We start from the raw sequence: 15350 nt of genomic DNA on the forward strand, positions 1-15350 counted from the left end.
ACCAATTGCAGATACCACACCTTCTCCAAATGAAAACATTTTGTCGTCATCTCCCACATTAATACTTCCTCCTGAGTCAGAAACTGAAAAGAAAAATTCTTAATAAAAAGAGATCACTTGCAGTTGTCATTTTTATAAAACCATCTTATGACATCAGAAAATACAGACTTAACAAAGAGATTAGAATATTATAGTAATTATTAAACCACGTTGAATTGGAAAATTGTACTTTGCATCTATCTAATGAACATTTTATAAGTTCTAAATTGCCTTTTAAGTGAGAGTGAAAAGGTATAGCTCCAAGATGAGAGTGATGTTCCACCACTTTCATTGTTTTACACTGAGAATAAGAAGGGCTGTGATGTTGTGTAGTAGACAATATGAAGCGTCTCTAGCTAAGTATTCTCAGTCCAATTCATTGACTCTAAAAACAGGAAACTTGCTCTAGACTACATTTCAGGAGACTCTGGATCAATACAATCTAATACTATGAGTGTCAATACTAAATGAATGATTTTAACCCCAAGTATCATTGGAATTTGCTTATTGAAGAGGATCTTGAAATTAAGAGTCTACTTGCTTTAAGAAAATATATTAACATATTTAATAAGTAATAGCCCTTCATATATAAGGGGAAAAAAGATTTATGTGGAAGTCTGTATCATGACTCTAGGGTGTCAGAGTTAAGTGTCTTGAGTTAAGAGATTTTGCAGAAAAATAAATTTGTGATTTTGACTGTTGACCTCAAATGAAGTTTTCTGAACTCCTGATGTAACCATGCAGGAATCAGACAAATAAGATCTAAAAGATAGACCATAAGCTTTTCTGAGAATTGGTCTATTTTGCTTCCTCTATTGTTTAGGTACAATGTAAGATATTCTGTATCTTTATGCATCTTTGGTAAATTTTAAAGCTAAAAAAAATTTACTAGAGGTAAAAAGGGACATTTCGTAATGATAAAAAGCTAATCCAGTTGGGCACAGTGACTCACGACACCTATAATTCAGAGGCTAGGAAGGCTAAGGCAGGAAGATCGAAAGTTCAAAGCCAGCCTCAACAACTTAGCGAGATCCTAAGCAATTTAACAAGACCCTATCTCAAAATAAAAAATAAAAAGGGCTGGGGATGTGGCTCAAGTGATTGAGTGCCCGTGGTTTCAGTCCCTGGTACCATAAATAAATACATACTAATCCAGGAAGATAAAACAATTATAAACATTTGTGTACCTAATAAAAGAACACAAAAATACATGAAGGAAAAACTGACAGCTAAAGGTAGATATAAACAATTCAGTAATAACGATTTAAATTTCAAAACCCCACTTCCAATAATAGACAAACAGATTAATAAGGAAAAATTGAACGATATGATAAACCAACTAAACCTAACGCTTCTAAAACTCTCCATCTAACAACAATAGAATATACATTCTTCTTAAGTACACATGGAACATTCTGCAGAATAGACCATACCCTAGGCCATCAGCTAAAGCTCAGTAAATTTAAAAGGATAAAAATAGTACAAATGAAATTAGTGATCAGGTATTGGAAAAATATTGGAAAGCTTAAGAAATATATGAAAATTAAACAACATACTTCTAAATACCCAGTAGGTCAAAGGAAAATCATAAGGGGAACCAGAAAATTCTTAGAGATAAATGAAAATGAAAACAAAACATATTAAATTTTAGGGAATGCAGCCAACAATTCTTACAGGGAATTTTGTAGCTATAAGTGCTTGTGTTAAGAAGAATATCAAGTAATTAACTCACCTTTCATCTTAAGATACTAGAAAAAGAAGAACAAATTGTATACCTAAATCCAGCAGAAATTAAATACATTCAGTTCTCATCAAAATTTAAAATGTTTGTGCCAAATGCTTATGATTGGAGTGACTCAGGAGGCTGAGGCAGGAAGATCACAGGTTCAAGACCACCCTTAACAACTTAGCAATAAAAATTAAAAATGGGTTGGGGATGCTCAGTGGTAAAATGAAACAAGTGAAAGGTTAAACTAGTAATCAAAACTCTACACACAATGAAAGGCCCAGGCCCAAATGACTTCACCACTGAATTCTACCAAACATTTAAAAAATTAAAAACAAGTTGCTTATTGTGCATGAGACCTGGGTTATATCAACAGCACTGCAAAACAAAACAAAAAAAATTAATATTTCACAGCTCTCAAAAAATAAAAGAGAAGTGCTGAGGTTGTGGCTCAGTGGTAGAATGCATGAGGCACTAGGTTCAATCCCCAGAACCACATAAAAATAAATAGATAGATAGATAGATAGATAGATAGATAAAATAAAGATATTGTGTCCATCTATAACTAAAAAGGAAATATTTTTTAAAAAAATAAAAGAGGGATGACCACGGCTAATACTCACTTCATCTTATGATGCTAGTATTACTTTAATTCAAGACCAGATTAAAAACATGGAAAAACTATGATGCAATTTGGACTATGGATACAAAAGTCCCTCAACAAAATACCAGCAAACTGAATCTAGCAACTTATAAAAAGAACTCTTTTCATGATCAAGGTAGGTTCACCATCTGAAAAATCTACTATGTAAATACCTCATGTTAGTAGAATAAAAAACAGTGCCACATGAGCATCTTCATAGACACATTTGACAAAACGCAGCTAGTGGGCAGAATAAAAACATTCAACAAAAGGAATAAATAGGAAGTGTCTTAACCAGATAAAAAGCGTGCTAAAACCCTGCAGCTTACGCCATTCTTACTGGTGAAAAACAGGTGCTTTGCTGCCATGAGCAGGAACAAAAACAAGGAAGTCCATTCTGCTGTTTTTTCAACATTTTTTGTAGCAGAGGTCCTGGCCAGCACCATTATACAAGGAAAATAAAATTGGAAAAGAAGAAGTGAAACAATCTCAATTTGCAGATGACATGGTTTGATATGTGAAAAACCATAATGAATCCACTAAATAATCATTGAAACTAAGAAATCAGTTTAGCCTTGTTACAGGATACATATCAGATATCCGATTTTGCTACATACATACCAAAGTCAGTTTTATTTTTATATACTTTCAGTAAATAGCCCGAAAATAAAATTCTGAAAATTTCATTTTCAGTAGCATTTTTAAAAAAATAAACAAAATAGGGACAGATTTACCAAGAAAAGTGGAAAACCTTAAGTCTGAAAACTACAAAACATTGTGAAATAAATAAAGATCAAAGTAAATAGAAAATATCCCATGTTCAGGAATTACTTTTTTCCTTTTGACATGAGGTCTCACTGTGTTACCCAAGCTGGCCTCAAACTCCTGGGCTTATATGATCCTCCTACCTCAGCCTTCTGAGTAACTAAGCTACAGGTACAAAAAGCTGATGGGGTAGCTTAATAGTGGAATGCTCTTGGGTTCAATTCCCATTATGGGGGTTAGGGGTGAACATAAAAAACCAAAATATTAAAAATTAAATACATTCAGTTCTCATCAAAATTTAAAATCTTTGTGCCTCAAGTAATACCATCAAGAAGTAAAAAGACAAGCTGGGCACAGTTGTGCAAACTTGTAATCCCTGCAACTTGGAAGGCTAAGGCAGAAGGATCCCAAATTTAAGACCAGCCTCAGCAACTTAGCCAGACTCTGTCTCAAAATAAAAAAGGGTTAGTAATGTAGCTAAGTGGTAAAGTACCCCTGGGTTCAAACCCCAGTACTCCCTGCCAAAAAAAAAAAAAAAAAAAAAAACCCACACGTAAAAAGATAACCCCCTAATGAATGGGAGAATGTACTCTGCATCTTATATATGATAAAATATGTGTACTCAGAATATATTTTAAAAAATTTATAACTCAATAACAAATAACCCAAATAAACAATGGATACAGGAGATGAATAGATGTTCTTCCAGTGAAAATACATGTCCAATAAAAATTGAACATGGCCAGGTACAATAACACATACCTGTTGATAGCTGCATTATTCATAATAGCTAAAGGATAGAAACAACATAAATAGCTACTAACTGATGAATGGATAGACAAAATGAGGTATATCTGTACAACAGAATGTCACTCAGGGAAAAAGGAAATACTGTTACATACCACAACTTTAGTGAATTTTGAACACATTATGCAAAGTAAAAAGAACCAGTACAAAAAGCCCATGTTATATGATTCCATTCATATGAAAGTCCAGAATAGAGAAATCTATAGAGACAGAAAGTAGTTTAATGTTTGATTAGCATTTGGTGGGGAGTGGGTTGGGTTAAGGGATGGGGATGAATAGCTAAAGGGTCTGGATTTCTTTTTGAGGTGATAAAAATGTTCTGTAATTGACTATACATATCTGTAAATATACTAAAAAAAAACATTGAATTGCATACTTTAAGTGAGAAAACTAGGTGAATTATATATTAAAGAATTTTTTAAAGGGCGAGAGCTTTGTGTAATATTCTGGAGTAATCTCAATATTTGTTAATAAAACAAGATGCAAGAAAAATTATCCCACAGCCTATATGTGTTTACAGTTGCATGAATCTAAAATGGGTTAAAATTTATAGAACTATACAACAAAAAAGAAAAAAGGCAATGTTTTGTATGATAATGTTTTTAAAAATTAAATCTTGCCAGGCACAGTGTTACACACATATAATTGCAGTGACTCAGGAGGCTGAGGCAGGAGTATCACAAGTTCAAGGCCAATCTCAGCATCTAAGCAAGGCCCTAAACAACTTAATGAGGTCCTGTTTAAAAATTAAAAATAAAAGCACTGGGGATGTGGTCAAGTGAGAAAGCATATCTGGGTTCAACCCCTGGTACCAAAAACATAAACAAAAATTTTTTACAATATGTAACATCAATTGAGAGAACAAGGATTAATTGTGATGAGAGTTGAATGTCATAATGGTGAACATCAGAGAAGTGTTCGAGAAGAAAGGCACATTTGAAAGTACCTTGAAGGGTGGTTTGGCTCTAGACAAACGCATACTTATGGAGAGCTTTGATGAAGGAAGGAAAGACATTTCAGATGATGTTGATGATAGTTGCCCTGAGTTTTTCTGACATCTGGGTCAGCATTAATGATTTGGTTCTCCTGAACTAAAAGATACAAACAGGAAAGAGAATGAAATCGTAGTGCGAATTCCTTTGCCTGTTAGGCTCAGAATTGAACACTATTATATAATCAATGATTAGCCTAATCCAGACTGATATAGGCGGTGAGACTAGTACAGGAGAAAGGAGGGAACTGGTGAGGTTGCTATGGTGAAGAACTTGGCAATGGGTTAAGAGGGAGAAAAAAATCTAAAAATTGACTCAGGATTTGATCTTATGTGAATGGAATGACAGTACTATTAAGAAGAGAAGGAGGAATATAGAAGTTATTTTAGAGAGAAGTTGGTGAGTTTAGTTTGGGTTTTGGTTAGTCTAAGGAGCTAATAGATCTATAAATGAGAAATTTAGTGGCAGTTAGAGAGAAGCTATGTAGTAGAGGACAAAGAGTACTTGACCTATTTGTCTATAAATGAGGTATTTTGTTTTTTCAAAAGGACATGTGTTAGAATGATTGAGAGCAAAGATTTTAGATCTTTACTTTCCTGGGTTCAACCTTGGACTTCATTTATTTTCTTCAGGCTTCAGATTTTGTAAAATGGGGATAAGAATTCTAAACCTACTTAATATGGCTGCTGTGAACAATGGGTATATACACATACACATGTGCAGATCTTATTTAGAACACAACATGGCACATAGGTCCTTTTCAGATCCAATAATCCATGTTACATGGTTAATTTCTGTGAGATTGGCATTCAAAAGTAGTGGGCAGGACCAGAGACAAAGGTTAATAATTTATTTTCTAAGATATTGTTAAATAGATAGAATGAGATAATAAAGGAGAAAATGGGAAGAACTATAAAATGGCAAGAACTGGATGTTAAGGAAATTATATTAGAGAACAAGGGGCAGGAGTATGTAGGAGGAGCCTGTGATGGAAGAGAGAGAAGAAAAGCTAGGAGAAATTCTCATGAAAGCCAAGTGGAATAGAGAAAAAAACAAGATCAAGGGAACATTGTCTTAGAGTAGAGCCTATTTAAGCTAAATATGAAGGCTTATGGGATGTAACTGGCAGACCAGGAGAAGATGAAGATAAAAGCAAAGGAAATTTAATTTATGGGACATAGTCCTATGAGGATTCAAGTGACATCTTTAGCTTAAGCAGAAGAAAGATAATTTTTTTCTTTGATTTGGACTTAAAGAAGGGAAGGATATGTGATAGTGCAATCAAATTTTGAATTGGAAAATTTGGAAGTCAAGGACACTCATGTTGAGTAACTTCAATTTGTTTCTATTAAATAGGAAGCAGAGTCATCTGTGGAGAGAGAAGGTTGAGAATGAAATTGTTTCTAAGCAACATTAAATGTTTTCTCTATTTCTGCCCTTTGTATGAATGGAAAATGATTTATTTCAATTATAATAGGAGTATTTGCTGAATCTTTAACATCTGCTAGGTATTATGCTAAGAGCTTGTTTAAAACTTAAAACACCCATAAGACACAAGTGGTATTAGAAATATGATCCACATTAGAGAAGGTACTACACGTGACAAAGAAAAGAGAATGTTGCTCGAATTTATCCAGCTGATAAAAGTGGAACCAAGTTTGAGTACCAGTCTACCCACCTAACTTGAAGTCCTTAACAATCATACTTTCTGAGGTTTTATTTTCAAATTTTATTAAGTGAAATATGTTGGTTCGACAATATATGTGGATTAAGGGGCTGGGTTGTGACTCAGTGGTAGAGAGCACTTGCCTCTCACATGTGAGGCCATGGGTTCCATCCTCAGCACCACATAAAAATAAGTAAACAAAATAAAGGTATAAAAAAAATATTGTGTGGATTAATGGAATAGAAAAGCTTGAAAAATTGTCCATGTATACAATAGAATATTACTTTAATAACATTTTAAATTGAGAAAAGCTATCTTGTTAGAGATGTATTGGGGCAAATAACTGCATTTAAAATTTTTAATTTGGGCTCAGTTTTTTAAAAAATATATCATAGAAATCAGAATAGCAGTTATTAATGGCAGAGAAGAAAGAGGACTTTCTGGAGTAATAAGAATATTCTATAATTCAGTTGGGAAATTTTTGACAAAGATCTATTTTTTAAAGAAAGTTGTTGAATTGTACATATAAAATCATATGCTCTGTAAATTTTTATCTCTTTAAAAGGGGAAAATATATATATATGGAAATAAATATGTGTGTGTGTGTGTGTGTGTGTGTGTGTGTACAGAGAGGGAGAGAGAGAGCTCCAAGGCATTATAAAATGAAAAAAGCAAACTAGAGAATGAAACATACAATATGGTACATTGGTTAAAATGTAAAGTGGAAAAGAATTACCACTAAATAGAACTACTTTGTGAATACACACTCAGATGTAAATGAATCATGATTTTTGGATCCAACTGCCCCACACCACCAAAAGATCGTTCCTCTAACATCACTGTCAAAGTTATATTATCTTAGGGTTTCTTTCTGGGATACATAGAATTTTACATTGTGAGATCATTAGTATAAATGATGACTACTGTAGTCACTGATATGACATTCCTCAATTTCTGGAAGTCTAACTAAATAAAGAAAAACAAGAAGAAGAATGAAAGGAAGAGATGAAAATGACCCACTTGTATTTACTCTACCATTGACAGACATTTCAGTCCTTTTTTTATTTTGAAACAGGGTCTTGCTAAATTGCCAAGGCTGGCCTCAAACTTAAAGTCCTCTTTCCTCAGCCTCCCTAGAAGATGGGATTACAAGCTTGCACCACTATTCCCAACAAAAATAGCATGTTTTAAGAGGCAGTTTAGTGTAATAGAACTGTCATTCAGAGGTAGTGAGATGATTTGAGTTCTTCTGATTTTTCTACTGAATGGATGGATATTTGGGGTCAAGCCATTTAATCTCTCTGGGCCTCAGTTTCCCCAATTGGTTAAATAAATACATTGGACTGATTGATGGCTGAGTGTCTTCTAGGCCTAAGATACAATGAACCCTGGCTGTTCACATGAACTTGACATGAAATAGGCCACTCAACTTACAAGGCACATGGAAAGTAAGGTATTTTGCTTTTCTTGTTTTTGAAACAGGTGACAACCAAAGCCAAGCAACTGAAAGATTCAGTTACCTGCTCTCCAGGTGAGTTATAGAACCCACCTTATCTCACTAATATATAGTGGTTTCTTCAAAATAAATCATTTCTTATACTTCTTCAAATACAAGGGTATGATAAGTTTTGCCCAATGAACTCTTGTCCGTCTTAACTCTAAAAAAATTGTAGGCACCAACAAGCCAATTCTTCCCTGTATATATAGTTGGTGCTAAGAAGATATATTTAATAAGTTTAAAGAATTATACAAATCTTGTTCTTCTCTAGTATCTGTGGGACAGGGAACACAGTAGAGCACCTATCTGCCCATTACACAAATTCACCATTCAACATTTCCCCACACTGTCCACCACAACACACATCAGCATTACCCTTAGGAATGGATAAGCAGCTTTCCTGAGAATTTGTGTTTCTCAAAATTCTGTGTCCTCCAAGATTAACTGGAATTTTATTAGAATCTCTATACTCTGCTTGGAACCAGGAAGAAGGTCCCTTCTGAATCTTCCTATCTACCTCAAATACAGGTTCTAGAAAGAGTAGTGCAGACAAGCCAGGTATTAGCAAACCCTAAGATCTCCAGATCACCCCCAAAAGGATTCCACTTGGTGCTTTCCTGGAAAAGGATTTGTCCTTTTCCATGTTCCTTTTCTACCAGTGAAGTTAAATAAAATAAAGGTATCGTGTCCAATTACAACTAAAAAATAAATATTAAAAAAAATCATAGTTCCTTATAGAAATAGAAAAAGCAATCATGAAATTCATTTGGAAAAAATAAGAGACCCAGAATAGCTGAAGCAATCCTTAGCAAGAAATGTGAAACAGGAAGCATCACAATACCAGACCTTAAACTATACTACAAAGCTATAGTAACAATATTGGCATGGTATTGGCACCAAAATAGACATGTAGATCAATGGTACAGAATAGAAGACACAGAGACAAACCCACATAAATACAGTTATCTCATATTAGACAAAGGCACCAAAAACATGCATTGGAGGAAAATAGCCTCTTCAACAAATGATGCTGGGAAAACTAGAAATCCATATGCAGCAAAATGAGATTAAGCCCCTATCTCTCACCAGACACCTCTTGGAAGAAGATATACATTTAATCAACAAATATAAGAAAAAATGTTCAACATCTCTAGCAATTAGAGAAATGCAAATCAAAACTACGCTAAGATTTCATCTCACACCAGTCAGAATGGCAGTTATCAAGAATACAGACAACAATAAGTGTTGGCAAGGATGTGGGGGAAAAGGCACACTTATACATTGCTGATGGGATTGCAAATTTGTTCAACCACTCTGGAAAGCAGTATGGAGATTCCTTAGAAAATTTAGAATGGAACCACCATTTGACCCAGCTATCCCATTTCTCAGTCCCTACCCATAGGACTTAAAATCAGCATACTGTAGTAACACAGCCACATCTATGTTTATAGCAGCTCAGCTCACAATAGCTAAACTGTGGAACCAACCTAGGTGCTCTTTAATAGGTGAATGGTTAAAGAAACCGTGGTATAAATACACAATGAAATATTACTGAACATTAAAAGAAAATAAAGGTTGGCTCCTCCTTCTCCAAGATGGCGCCCTTGCTGTAGTCGGAGCCCGTTCTCTATCTAGTCCAAGGAGAAAAGAAGGTTTGGGCCCGCATTGGCAGCTCTACTTCTGCTGCTATTATAGCGAGCTGCGGTCACTGGAATGTGTGTGTCACGAGGTGGACTCCCATTATTGTCCCAGTTGCTTAGAAAATATGCCATCAGCTGAAGCCAAACTAAAAAAAAAAAAATAGATGTGCCAACTGCTTTGACTGTCCTGGCTGCATGCACACACTATTTACCCGGGCAACAAGCATCTCCACACAGCTCCCAGATGACCCAGCCAAAAACCACCATGAAGAAAGCCTATTACTTGGCCTGTGGATTTTGTCACTGGACATCTAGAGATGTGGGCATGGCAGACAAATCTGTAGCTAGTGGTGGTTGGCAGGAACCAGAAAATCTTCACACACACAATGGATGAACAAATTGATTGAATATTACTAGCAGCTTGTTCAGAAAGAGAAGGTTGAGTGAGATCACAAGAAATTGGCACGACGTAGAAACTATATGCCTCTGGCTTTTTTGGACAGATATAGTCTTGGAACCAGGCTTCAGCTACCACGAGCTGGTGTATCCATCAGTACCCTTGCTGGGCTTTCCCTTAAAGAAGGAGAGGACCAGAAAGTGATAAAGATTGAGCCAACTCAGGCCGTGGATGAAGTGAAACCTCTACCTGAAGACTATTACACAAGACCAGTAAATTTAACAGAGGTGACTACCCTTCAGCAGCGCCTTTTACAGCCTGACTTCCAACCAATTTGTGCTTCACAACTCTATCCTTATCACAAACATCTTCTGATCAAACGGTCCCTGTAATGCTAAAAATGTGAACATAATTTGAGCAAGCCAGAATTTAATACAACATCTATCAAATTTAAAATCTAACTGGTTGCTGTCAATTATATTCCAGAAGTGAGAATCATGTCAATTCCCAATTTTCTCTACATGGAAGAGAGCCATGTCCTTCTGCCTCTTACAAATCCTGTGGAAAACCTTACCCATGCGACTCTGTTTGAGTGTGAGAAGGGGGATCCTGATGATATCAATAGCACTGCTAAGGTGGTGGCACCTCTTTGGGAGCTCATTTTAGCTGGCAAGGATGCAGCAGCAGAATATGATGAGTTGGCAGAACCCCAGGATTTTCAGGATGATCCTGACATTATAGCCTTCAGAAAGGCCAACAAAGTGGGCATTTTCATCAAAGTTACCCCCCAATGTGAGGAGGGTGAAGTGACCGTGCCCTTCAAGATGAAGCATGATTTTAAAAACCTGGCAGCTCCAATCTGCCCCATTGAAGAAAGTGACCAAAGCACAGAAGTCATCTGGCTCACCCAGCATGTGCAACTCAGCTTGGGCCTGCTTCTTCGTTAAAAGGTTACTTTGGTGGGCAGATTCCACCTGAGACAATGTCAGCACAGACCTGTGTTAAAACATGGAAGCTCCTGCTTCATTAGGCTTTTTTTATCATGTTGTACCCATGCGCTACTCGGTCCTCTTCCTAAGAGTAGGAGCACAAGCCAGGCATCAGGAACACAGGGTAACTGCTGTTCCTCTTACTGTCACCTCTATTGACACCAGTCAATCTGTGTTTCCCTCACTGAGCCCTGCACATTGAGTCACAACATAGCCCCATCCCAGTAAAGGGGATGGCTGTTCCTCAGAGTGGTGTTAGATTTACCACCTGAGAAACTGACTCTACTATCTCTTGATTTGATCTCACAAAGGAGCACAATCTGACAGTTGAAACTTAACAGTGATAACCCAAAGGTGGACCTGCTTTTAATGATCCAGCATTGGTCTCAATGTACCAGCTGCTTTCTGCATTCCAGTATATATCATCTAAAACATACCCCTTTATTTGCCAACATGGCTCTCATTTTATCATAGATTTATGTTTAGCAAAAAAAAAAAAATAGAATTGACATATTATCTTTAGTTTTGTGATGTTTGGAAAAACCTGTGAAATAAGGCACTCTCATTTACCCTCTTTCTAGATGAATATGGGACACTAATTTATCAGTTGCTTTTAATTTTTTCCCAGAACAATATGAAGCTTTTTCTTTTAAGAATGTGAAAGAAGCAAGGAATTACATGTCATATCAAGAAGGTAGCAAATTCCATTTGTTTTAAGTTTTGCCCCAATACCTAGGAATGAATGCTGCCATAGGACGCAGTCTTTGTTCTTACCCCTCATCCTCTCTTTTCTGCTCTGCCTTTTTAACTTAATAAAATTTTCTGAGTAAAAAAAAAGAGAGAGAGAGAATAAAATTATGACATTTGCAGGTAAATGGATGGAGTTGGAGAATATCATGCTAAGCAAAGTAAGCTAATCTTAAAAGAACCAAAGGCCAAATGTTCTCTCTGATAAGTGGATGCTGATCCATAATAGGAGGCAGGGGGCATAGGAAAAATGAAAGAACTTTGATTGGACAAAGTGGAGGGAGCAGTGGGGAGGGTGCATAGGGGTAGGAAAGATGGTGGAATGAGATGGACATCATTACCCTAGGTACATGTATGACTGCACATATGATGCGATGCTACATTGGGTACAACCAGAGAAATAAAGTTGTGCTGCAATTGTGTACAATGAATCAAAATACTTTCTACTGTCATATATACCTAATTAAAATAAATTAATTAATTAAAAAAATCAGACACCAAAATAAACAGAATTTGGAACTAACCTGCTAACTTAGTATTTTACCCAATATTAAACAACTTCTCAGTCTCTTTGTTTTTAATATTAATAATATTTTCATAATGATGTTTTGTTTCACTTAGTGTTTTTAGGGCTGGGTATGGTGGCCCATACCTGTAATCCCAGCAACTCAACTCAGGAGGATTGCAAGTTCAAGGCGAGCCTCAGCAATTTAGCAAGACCCTAAGCATCTTAGTAAGACCCTGTCTCAAGTTAAAAAATAAAAATAATAATAAAATATATAATAAAAATAAAAATAGCTAGGTGAAGTAGCACTGTCTTCAATCCCCAGTACCAAAGAAAAACAAACAACAACAACAAAAAGTGGGGATGTAGCTCAGTGGTAAAAGGCCACTGGGTTCAATTCCTAGTAACCCCATACACACAGATTTTTTTTAATGTTTAAATTTTATTTATTTATTTATTTAGGTAGGTAGGTAGGTAGGTATTGGTGATTGATTACCATTGTGCTACATCCCCAGCCTTTTTTTACTTTTAATTTTGAGACAGGTTCTGGCAAAGTTGCTGAGGTCATTGCCTCCAACTTTCTATCCCCCTGCCTCAGCCTCCGAGTCACTGGAATTACAGGTGTGTACCACCACACCCAGCCTCAAATAAAACTTCTTGACAAATAAAAGTTACTTCAAATAGAATTTTTTTAAAAATTTTAGATAACTGTCATTTCTCATTTTTATCTTTAAATTTATTTTATTTTGTGGGTGTGCTTCATTATGAACATTTATAATATATTAATATAATTTATGAATAAGTAAATATTATATGTTAGAATTATATATTCAAAAGTGTTCTTCTGATAGAACACGTGATCAAAAAGTATGAAGCTCATGCTTGGGAAATGCTGTTTGTTTGTAGCATTCAACACCAGACAAGGACCAACCAGATATCTATCTGTAAAGCGTTATTTCAGTCAATCATGACAGATCCAATGCTGTTTGTTTGTAGCATTCAACACCAGACAAGGACCAACCAGATATCTATCTGTAAAGCGTTATTTCAGTCAATCATGACAGATCCACTCATAGCCACTAAAAATGATGTGTACTGCCACAGACATAAAGAGGGGGAGGCAAAGACAGATGCAGTGTGTGCTTTACTGGTTTCTTTCTAGACATTTGTACACTCAACACACATACACTCTGTCTCACACCCCAATCCTTTATTGCTTTGGAAGAAGGAGCCTGGGAACCCAGACAGAGAGCTTACACTATTTGAATATTTTTATTACATGCAGAATTTCCTTTTATTTTAAAAAAGCTGACCCCCTCCCCAAAAAAAAGAAAGAAACCATCACTTCAAAATGTGAGATAAGTAAAATACTACCTCTTAATAGCTAGATATTCTGTACATACATAATTATTTCCTTAGGAGAACCTCCTCGAAATAAAATAGTCATTAAGTAAACATATTTCAAGGTTTACCTACATTTGATAAACTGTCCTCCAGAAAGATTGTACCCTTATTGTCTGATATTCTAACCACTAGCCACTTAGAGCTATTTGAAATTAAGGCTTAAATTAATTTGAATTAAGTAAATTTTATTTATTTATTTGTTTGTTTATTTATTTCAGTGGTGGGGATTAGAGCCAGGGGCTCTCACATGTTCTGCAAGCACACTGCCACCAAGCCACATCCTCAGTCCCCAGAATTAAGTAAAATCACAAACACTTCCTGGACTAGCTTATTAAGTATTTAATAGCAACACAGAATGTTTTACTAAAAGCCCAGGGATAAGACCAGTTTCTGCTCTCACTACCAGCACATGAATGCACCTGTTTTTCTGCATCTTTACCAGTACTGAACATTGTCATACTTTCTTGTCTTTGTCAATTTAATAATTGAAAGATGATAGTTTATTGCTTCAATTTGCACACCCCAAACATTTATAAGCTATTTGCATTTCTTCCTTTGTTTACTTTTTAGTAAAAATTTTCTATGTTTAAAAATTCCTCTAATAGCTACAGAATAATTTACTCATGTGCATGCCAGAGACAGCATAGTATAAGTCTTGCCTGATTTGTTTTAGTTATGCTAACAGATATAATGAAAATGCTGGAGTATAAAGAATGTCCTTCTTTACCTAATATCACATTGTCCCTTTTCAGAGAGATCCTTGTGTTCTTTGATCATATTTATATATCTATTATCCCTCAGAGGAAAGAAATCAGACAAAAGTGGGTCCAAATCCCACCTCCTCTGCTTTCTGAGATTTTCTTGTAAAATTAAAATAACGATACCTATCTTTCTAAATTAGTATGAAAAATATAAGGTATGCAGAATGTCTAGCCCACTGCCCCATGTGTTGCAGACAGCTCCTGTTTTCATTGTTGCCTGGGTTTACTTTGCCTAGTCATCTGTGTGCTGTGGCCTTCTTTCCTAGGGATGGTCAGACTCTCTGAACTTAGATCCACAGTTCACAATTCCAGGCCCATCAAGATGGCCACCACCTTGCCAGATGACATCATCACCCAGCGAGAAGATGCAGGAAGGACAGTGGAGGAAGAAGAGCAGGAAGCAGACACTGAAATCCGGCCTCGGAGGAGGAAGGCAGCCAGGCTGCTCCAGGCAGTAACAAAGGTTGAGCCAGAGAAGTGTAAAGGAAAGAGGCAGAAGGACTTTGATATATCAGAACAAAATGAATCCAGTGATGAGGAGAGCCAGAAAAAAGAGAAAACTCATGCTACAGAGGAGCCATGGACTCAGAATCAGCAGAAGCTTCTGGAAATGGCATTACAGCAGTATCCAAAAGGGGCCTCTGACCGTTGGGACAAAATAGCCAAATGTGTCCCAGCTAAGAGTAAGGTAAGTGAATGGGGAGAAAGGTGATTGTATGCTGGTATAGAGTCCCACCAACGTGGCTACAGTCCCTGTCACACACAAATCTG

At 36.1% G+C, this 15350-nt stretch overlaps 1 protein-coding gene and 1 pseudogene across 1 annotated transcript in view; both read left to right on the plus strand.

Moving 5' to 3' along the window:
* Dnajc1 (DnaJ heat shock protein family (Hsp40) member C1) overlaps window positions 1-15350 on the plus strand; it is a 227311-nt gene that overhangs the window by 209512 nt on the left and 2449 nt on the right. Inside the window, exons 10-11 of the mRNA XM_076831552.1 lie at window positions 8121-8169; window positions 14846-15267. Coding sequence (XP_076687667.1) covers window positions 8121-8169; window positions 14846-15267 — 471 coding nt within the window. The remainder of the gene's footprint in view (window positions 1-8120; window positions 8170-14845; window positions 15268-15350) is intronic.
* On the plus strand, window positions 9732-11120 carry LOC143379488 (dynactin subunit 4 pseudogene; annotated as a pseudogene).

Source organism: Callospermophilus lateralis, chromosome 13, assembly GCF_048772815.1.
Source record: "Callospermophilus lateralis isolate mCalLat2 chromosome 13, mCalLat2.hap1, whole genome shotgun sequence".
NCBI lineage: Eukaryota > Metazoa > Chordata > Mammalia > Rodentia > Sciuridae > Callospermophilus > Callospermophilus lateralis.